Here is an 8127-nt window from a genome sequence, read left to right on the forward strand (position 1 = left end):
AGAGACTTTTATGTCTTTGCTGTCTTAAGTGTATTAGCTGAAATTGTAATCTATGGTAAACATTAATTCCCACAACCAGATTTTGTATTTATTAAGATGTAACTTGCTAATGTGTCATTTAATTCTATTGAAACAGATAACAGTTCTATAAATTAAGACAAAATTCACACAAAATTCAATTGTAGCACAATATCCCCATCTATTGGCCTTCAAGAGAAGTGGAGGGAAAATATGCGTCTGTTTCCCAACGTGGTTTCATTTTTTCGTAGTTCATGTAGAAACGTTGGCCGCTGCGTGGTAAACACGTGATCCAAACACAAAACGTGTAAGAATGTCTCACCGCAACTTTGTCAGGAGGGAATTAAAAACGCACTTGCATTTTTCTTTATAATAAGAGACGTGTTTGTCTGTAATTTGTCATTTTAACCAGTCTGTTTATAAATTATAAGGCTACAGAACTGTTATTTCTAGAATGTTCTGACATTTATATAATCAAATTCAATTGTAAATAATAAAAATGAGTATTCTAAAACATTTTGGATTTTCAAAACGACTATTTATTGACATATTGGATGGATGAATGAATGAATGAAGGAATTATATTTATTTAGTTTTATTGTTAACGTTGTGATATTGACAATTAATCGACAGACTGGTAAAATGTAGCACCATAGCAACAAACATCCGGTCATGTAGATTATGAATCTCCCTTTAGCTGAAACGATGACTCAATGTTGACTGTTTTGGTGACTCATCACAGCCCTCTTTAAGAATTCTCAATAGGCCTACTACTACCCCATCTTTGTTGTAAGATAAAAAATGAATAAATAATTGAACTACGCCTGGCACACATCAAGCATGAACGCTCATAGTTTATTTATCTCTTTTAAGTTTCAGTAGGTTTCAGTAAACTCGCGCATTCTTCTTCGTGTCAGTGTTGAACTGTACGCCTGGAGGCGCTGGATTGCGTGGGGTGTACACAATGACGCAAATGACAATTCACTATAAAATACCTGAAGCTCTACCTGCTTGCATTGACTCGCAGTCAGACAGGGAACGTTAACATGGGCACAGAATCAGAAAATAAATCCGTTCTTAGAGAGGGGTTTTTAGTGAAAAGGGTGAGACTAAATATGTGTCTGGTTTAATGAATTACCAATCGTACGTAGTACGCGACTGAATTAATAATGCTTGATGTTATTTTCAGGGTCACGTGGTTCACAACTGGAAAGTGCGCTGGTTTGTACTTAAACCGGACAGACTTCTGTATTATAAATACGAAAGTGGAAAACGCGATTCGTCACATCGAGGGACCATACCGTTAAACAACTGCAACATCACCTGTCCTTTCCTGGAGTATGAGAACAGACCGGTAAGTGCGGACAATCAAGTATAGTAGGCTATAGCTCTCTTTTTACATTTTAATCTACAAATCATGAAATTAACAAACTTCATAAATGTGGGTTTGTTCTGAACACAACTTCTCCACCCTTGTTTTAAACGGTTTACTGTAGATTAAACCCTGAGCAGTACAACTGGGTGTGTCTCTTTTGATTTAAATGTTCATAGCCTCGGGCTGTCAATGTTCTTAACATTTGTTTTACATCGTTATATTTTGTTGTAATAACATGGTGAAGCATGTCAGGAACACAACACTTTTCCCCAATAGATTTAAGCTTTAAATAGCTGGAATCTAACGCAGGTTTCTAAATGTTTAGACAATTTTATGTAGCCTATACTTTCCTTGAAATCAAAGGCTGCTTCACTTATAATCAATAACAACTTAGTGTGTTTAAAACCAGTTTTCCAGTTTTGTGATTGGCTGTGCTCATGTGACATCTGTTAAAGTCTGATAAGTTAAACTTCAAGTCTTGAGTCATTTTAAACTTAAGAGCATTTTACATAATATTTCGTTTTCAAGGCGGTTGTCATAGTAACCACATGCCTTACATCTTGCAGCTGGTGCTGAGGCTTCAGACCGGCACCTCAGAAGAGCACTTCCTGGAGGCGTGCAAGAGGGAGGAACGTGATGAATGGGCTGAAGCAATTGGCGCAGCAGTACAGAAGCTCAACCCAAACAAAACACAGACCCCATCCTCATTACAGAATAAAGGTTCCACGTCCCTCCAACTTCACAATGTCAATCTCAGGTAACATGCGTTTGGAGACTGTCAGTGTACCGTATGTTTCGACGCTGTCAGAGCTAACAATGTGTATGCCATCTCTGATCAGTCAGGTGGTGGACTCCATGTATGATGTGCACACTGGTATTCGGCTATGCAGCCATATTGAACAGGGCAGTTCATACACCAACTGTTTCTTAGGTCAGACACCTATTATACTCTAACATAGCTCATACATGTACATAAAATATCTGGTGCATTGTAAAAGTTATGATCTTATTTTGTGTGTGTGTGTACAGGCTCAGCAGTGGTGGATTGGCTTGTGTTTAATAAGCTGTCTCTGACCCGTGTGGAGGCAGTAACATTAGCCTCTGCGCTCCTGGATGACGGCTCTCTGCGGCCTATTGGAATAAGAAGCGCAGATGCTCTACGTAACGCTGCTTTAGGAGAGCAGTTTCTAGATGATTCCACTGCACTCTACTGCTTTGTAAGTATTTTCTGTTCCAGATTTGTGTTAATTATGGTTCTCAAACTGTAGTTTTCGAGTTGTCATATGGCTTGGAATATAGCGCAATTTATGCCTGACACTATGACTTTATGGAGCTTGAAGCTCACAATCATGACACTGTTTTGTAGTTTTAAAAGGGAATTGAACAAAACAGTTGATACCCAATTTCACGTGTTAGTTGTGTCAATTTATAGTGCAGTAGTTTTCTTTCAGTGAACATTACATCATTCTTTTACTAGTTTACTGTATATATTATTCATATATATTTGCACTCAACGACGTATACTACATTATTTCTACTAAGCCATTCATTTGTATACTTTAATATACCCTTTATAACTGTAGTTTAAGTAGATTAGAGGTATCTCAAAATATACCAATTTAGTATTTCGCCTAAGACGCATTCTAACAGCACACTTCAGCAAAAACTTATTGAGCTGTGTGAAAATAAGATGTCCTAACTTAACTAAAAGTATGTCACTTCTTCCACAGTCTCAGAGCTTCCAGAAGAGAGGTAGTGTGAAAGCAGAGAAGTCTTTGTCTGCCGTGGAGCGGAGTGGCAAAGTAGTAAAGAGAGGTTACCTGTTAAAACAGGTGAGCACTCCACTCTCAAGAGTGGACTGAAATGTTATAAATGCTATAAATGTTTATTGCCAACTATCTGTGTGTGCATGCTCACCTTTGTATGTGTGTGTCAGGGCCACAAGGTGAAGAACTGGAAGGTGAGATTGTTTGTGTTAAGGGCGGAGCCTGGCTTTCTGCACTACTATGACCCCAGCAAGGTGAATGCGCCTATAAAGTACAGGCAAATACACACCTGTTTCACAGATAAAGTACTGAAATATATTGTGTCTTGTGTTGTTTATTTTTGTGCTGACTTGTCTATTTCCTGTGATGGCCACCCTTTGTAGGATGACATCACACCAGTTGGCGGTATTTCTCTGCGTGGCTGTCTGGTGTCTGCATTGGATGATAATGGCACACCATCAGGTGAGCCACACCTGTCTCATACCTCTCTTATGGAAGTCTCTCTGATGTGTGTTTTCTCCTGGATCAATAATATTACTGTTACTCTGGAAAAGCTTTATTGGGAGTTTCCACACTAACAACACCGTAATTGTCTGAATTCAGAAAATTTTAAACAAAGGAAATAATTTAGGTTCTGTTGTCATGGTAACAGTGATGTTTACATGTTCTTCTTCAGGTGTTAAAGGTAAAATACAAGGGAACCTCTTCAAAATCATTACTCAGATGGACACACACTATTACATCCAAGCCCCAACACATGAGGAGAGAATGGACTGGATCCAAGCTATCAGACAAGTGATTTAATAGTCACTACACTGGAAATTTTACAAACCACCCCTAACAAATCCAAAAAAACAAAATCTCTGTGTGCTGTTTAAGAATTGTATTTTTGTGTGTCTTTAGTGTTATATTAATAAGGATTATTATATGGGACAGTTTTTGATATATTAGAATATACAGTTTACGCATTCAGTGAATGTACAATTAATTCGTTGATCAGTGTTTTTGTATGTGCTTTTTTATAATAAATGTAGCAAAAATGTATATGAAGCATGTCTTTGATATGCATGTTTTGTAAAGGAGCATGTTTTTACATGCCTCTTCTAGTTGCCAGGACGTTACATAACAGAACTGACTTTATTCCTTGCATAGGTTTGTTGGTTTGTTGCTATGGTTCAAAACACACACAGACGTGTGGGTGTCTTTCCAATACTTTACATGCCCAAACACACTCTCTACACACAACACACACATTCAAATGTATAACTCAAATCGGAAAGGTTCTTTAAGAAAGTTTACTGTTTACATATCGCTATGAAGTTGCAGCATTTCACAGTAAATTGACAGCACCGTGAGCTCAAGGCTTCAAAAGGACTTTAAGTCTGTTTTCTTTAAATCAATATAATTGCAGGACATTGCATTTTAAAATGAACATTCGGGTGTTAGTTATAAATGCCATGGTGCAAACAAATTAAGTTACATCAATTGCAACTACAAACATTCTAAAATTCTGCTTTGTATAAGTGCATCTAAAATAACAAATAAAGGCACTTTTGCTGCTGTATCAAAGAGCCACTAACCACATCTACAGCAAACAAAAACTGTTTTAAAAAATTATTAAAATCTCTTCATTAGTGTTTATGAAGAGGTATGCAGGATATGTCAATTAGAAGAGATCATTCATTTGTATTTAACATGTTACATGTGACTTTTATGCCGTCTGGCATAGCTGGTTTCACATTAGTTGCCAATTCATATATTGAACAGGTTTGTTTTTTACTACCAAATAAACAGATCAAACTTCAAATGAATTCTTAATCAATTTAAAACCAACGTAGTGTTCTGTGTACAGTATGCTGAGGTTTCTAAAACCTCAACTGTGAGTTGGTTCTATAAATAATGTGTCATCCTTCCAGACACACCCAGTCCTGCTCAAGCCACTTTGGTAAGCTGTAGATCTCCATAGACTCTAAGAGCAGTGAGAGATGCTAGCTGAGTCAATCTGTGAGCAAAACCACACAAGGGCTGCCCATCCACTAGAATACGGAACTGCTGGTGCTCACACACAATCTCCATCTGAGAGGGAGAAAAAAGAAAAAATGAGCTGCAGAAAGTATGATGCATCCTACAGTATATGATAAAGAGTGAGTCGTAACGATTTTAGCAGATTGTATCTTAATTAGCGATGCAATGACAATTTTTCAGCCGATACCGAGATGGCCGATAATTTATCATGCATCCCTAATCTTTATCAAACGTGACACCATCTCCAAACACACATAAACATACTGTACCTTAAAAGACTCTCCTGGAGCAAAGGGGAAGAAAGACTGTGCGGTCTCTGTAGCGCCCCACTGCCCTGACAGACGCGCGTTACGATGTACAGCCTTTTCGGCAAAGTTCACCTTCAGCTCCAAACCAACATCACCCTCGATTTCCTCATCCCCCTCAATCTTAGACTGGCTTGACACTAACACTACCATGCTAAAAGACAGGAAAAGGGATTTGTGCATTCTTTCATGTAATTGTGCAGAACACAAAAATGTATTTCTATTTGCATACTTCCTTTCACACAATAATACGGCTCAATCAATCAGAATCACAACCATCATAGACATTGAGGGGTAGGTGTACCCCCTAGTCAGAAACAAAAAAACTTAAAAAGTGTGATATGTTTTTCTAGTTAATGTTGTCATATTGGCTAAACCATCTATTTGCCAAATATGGCCATAATTGTCCAAACACTTTCCGAGATCTGTCTGGCTAAGACTTCATGGGAATTTAACCTTTCCCACGCTGGCGAACAAAAATGCACACTAACTGCTGGAAAATAAATGCATGTCTGAGCATTACGTTGACGTTTAATTTGCATTTTATTTCAGTTAACGAGCTAAATCTAGATCATTATTCTTTGTTGAGGCTCATGTCATTCTCCTGTGTGAACTGGAAATGTTTAAACGGTTTAATCTTCGTTACAACCGGCTCATTGTTTGGTAGCAGAGGCGAGTCTCATCCAATGAACAAATTCATTCAAAGCGCGATGTGACAGAGAAGAAATGAACGCAAGTGTTTCTCGTACGAACCTTTTAGGCCGCTTGTGAACAATACCCATCACTATCAACTTCATAGACGGCCGTAGACCCCCTTTAATCTCACCAACATATTCATCATCCTGTAGGAAGAAATATAATGTAATAATATTGAATAGTTTTAATTATCTGCTGGCGTACAACGCAAACAAAATAATCAGATGTAGGCTATTTCATTGCAATGTTCTAAAAGTCATCTCTACCTCCCCATAAACCACCTCAAAATCAGATTTTAAATAAAAAGGGTCCTTATATTGCCCTTAAACCCCAGCTTGCGTATTTGCGCATTACCCAACATTTAAATTTTATCAGTAAATCCGTAACGTATATAGGCCTACATTTATGTACATATCTGTATACACTGTGGTTAAATGTATGAGCCCATGGTATAGTCATTATTAAAGCTTATTCATCCAGTTTTAGTGTAATAAACTCTAAAATCATCGACTTACTTTTACGATTATCCCTTGTTCTGTCATAATTTCCTCTGTCGCAGTGGCTTAACTCAATTGTGCAGGTGTTGCGTTTAAAGCGCGAGACAATAGCTGTCACGCACGCGATTGATCATCACCGTGCGCGAGACCGGCTCTGAATGTGAGAGCCCCGCCTCGCTGCTCCGCGTTGCTATAGAAACCGTCTCAGGCTGGCCAGTGATGATGTCATACAGTGGTGGAATAGTCAACACTATTCAAAATATTAATAAAAACAGCGATTTATGCAACTAGCACGCATGTTAGTTATTTAGTTATTTAGTTAATTATTTAGTTATTTAGTTAGTTAGTTAGTCACTTTGTTTCCAGATTTTGTTACAAATCACGTAAATTCCATCATATCGGCTACATGTAAAGGCCATGATTGCAAATTGTTAGGTAGCGTAGGTGTCAAATTAGACCAGCTCTGTTTCAAGAAACAAATAATAGAAATACAATTAATTACGTAAATAAATAAGAGTACACATTTGTTAGCTAAACCAGGTAAATGTATTTATTCTTTTAAGGTATTTGGATTATTTCCAACTGAAATATTATATCAAGATAAACAGTGTTCCAACTGAGAATAACTGCTTGATATAGCTGTGGAATCACAAACAACAACATACTCAAGAAACATAATCAGCTCCCAACAGGTGTATTGTTTCACATTCCCATCCAACCTGTCCAGCACTGCAACATGTTTGTACCACGAGTTTCCACAGCTTAAGAGAAAATTACTGATCACATTTCCTTCTGCCATTATCGTGCAAAAGAGCAGCTATAACACACTTTACTCAGTGGCGAAATTTATTTACTTTGCTTTGTCAATGAATACAATTAAATGTTAAATGTGCATGAATTGTCTGCCTGTGTTGCCGCTATCATGAAAAATACTAAAATAACTGTCGTATCATCAGCCATAATTTGTAAATAACACTTTGTTTTTAACAGGAAGCCAGTAAATGTATTAAAGAAACAGATGAGATGATTACACATTTGTGTGGAAAATATTTATTTATAACGCGACAATACTTCACTTTCACTTCACTTTAAATATTACTCCGACAGGGGGCGTTTTCTTCATGAGCCGGACGCGTTTCTTTTTTTTCTGTTATTCAAAAAATTATTCAAGTAATTCATGTATTTTTAATTTAATAATGTTTAACAATATTCCAAATGTTAAGTGCGTGACATACCATATATATATATATATATATATATATATATACACACACAAAAATATACGAAAATGACTGATCCTACCAACGCTCAGTATCATATACCACGTGATACTCCGCTGTGCCGTATTAGCATCGGTCTGAGCTCAATTTTACACGTGAATAATCATGACACCAGGAACCATTATGGGCATTAAATGGTCACAAAATGCTTTTTTAAATATGCCA

General features: G+C 37.2%; 2 protein-coding genes across 2 annotated transcripts; one reads left to right on the forward strand and one right to left on the reverse strand.

The window, feature by feature from the left end:
* The first annotated feature begins 1039 nt into the window (after nucleotides 1–1039).
* On the forward strand, nucleotides 1040–4963 carry plek2 (pleckstrin 2). The gene is made up of 9 exons (XM_079472267.1): nucleotides 1040–1121; nucleotides 1208–1372; nucleotides 1960–2150; nucleotides 2233–2324; nucleotides 2423–2610; nucleotides 3124–3225; nucleotides 3330–3413; nucleotides 3543–3621; nucleotides 3836–4963. Exons 1-9 carry the CDS (start codon nucleotides 1065–1067, stop codon nucleotides 3961–3963), a joined length of 1086 nt encoding a protein of 361 aa, XP_079328393.1. The 5' UTR covers nucleotides 1040–1064; the 3' UTR covers nucleotides 3964–4963.
* Nucleotides 3703–6842, reverse strand: LOC306903248 (galectin-related protein A). Its single transcript, XM_079472268.1, has 4 exons — nucleotides 6701–6842; nucleotides 6243–6331; nucleotides 5454–5643; nucleotides 3703–5235 (listed from the first exon to the last, which is right to left on the reverse strand). Exons 1-4 carry the CDS (start codon nucleotides 6725–6727, stop codon nucleotides 5092–5094), a joined length of 450 nt encoding a protein of 149 aa, XP_079328394.1. The 5' UTR covers nucleotides 6728–6842; the 3' UTR covers nucleotides 3703–5091.
* Nucleotides 6843–8127: the final 1285 nt, after the last annotated feature.

The sequence above is a fragment of the Barbatula barbatula genome, assembly GCF_947034865.1.
Source record: "Barbatula barbatula genome assembly, chromosome: 14".
Lineage (NCBI taxonomy): Eukaryota > Metazoa > Chordata > Actinopteri > Cypriniformes > Nemacheilidae > Barbatula > Barbatula barbatula.

Bases quoted from the DNA above. Each gene is read 5' to 3' on its own strand.
- plek2 (XM_079472267.1), top strand. From the start codon at position 1,065: ATGGGCACAGAATCAGAAAATAAATCCGTTCTTAGAGAGGGGTTTTTA. The intron at 1,373-1,959 runs GTAAGTGCGGAC...TACATCTTGCAG, and splicing joins TGGAGTATGAGAACAGACCG to CTGGTGCTGAGGCTTCAGAC. The intron at 3,226-3,329 runs GTGAGCACTCCA...TGTGTGTGTCAG, and splicing joins GAGGTTACCTGTTAAAACAG to GGCCACAAGGTGAAGAACTG.
- LOC306903248 (XM_079472268.1), bottom strand. From the start codon at position 6,727: ATGACAGAACAAGGGATAATCGTAAAA. The intron at 5,644-6,242 runs GTTCGTACGAGA...CCTGTCTTTTAG, and splicing joins GTTCACAAGCGGCCTAAAAG to CATGGTAGTGTTAGTGTCAA. The intron at 5,236-5,453 runs GTACAGTATGTT...TCTCCCTCTCAG, and splicing joins CTCCAGGAGAGTCTTTTAAG to ATGGAGATTGTGTGTGAGCA.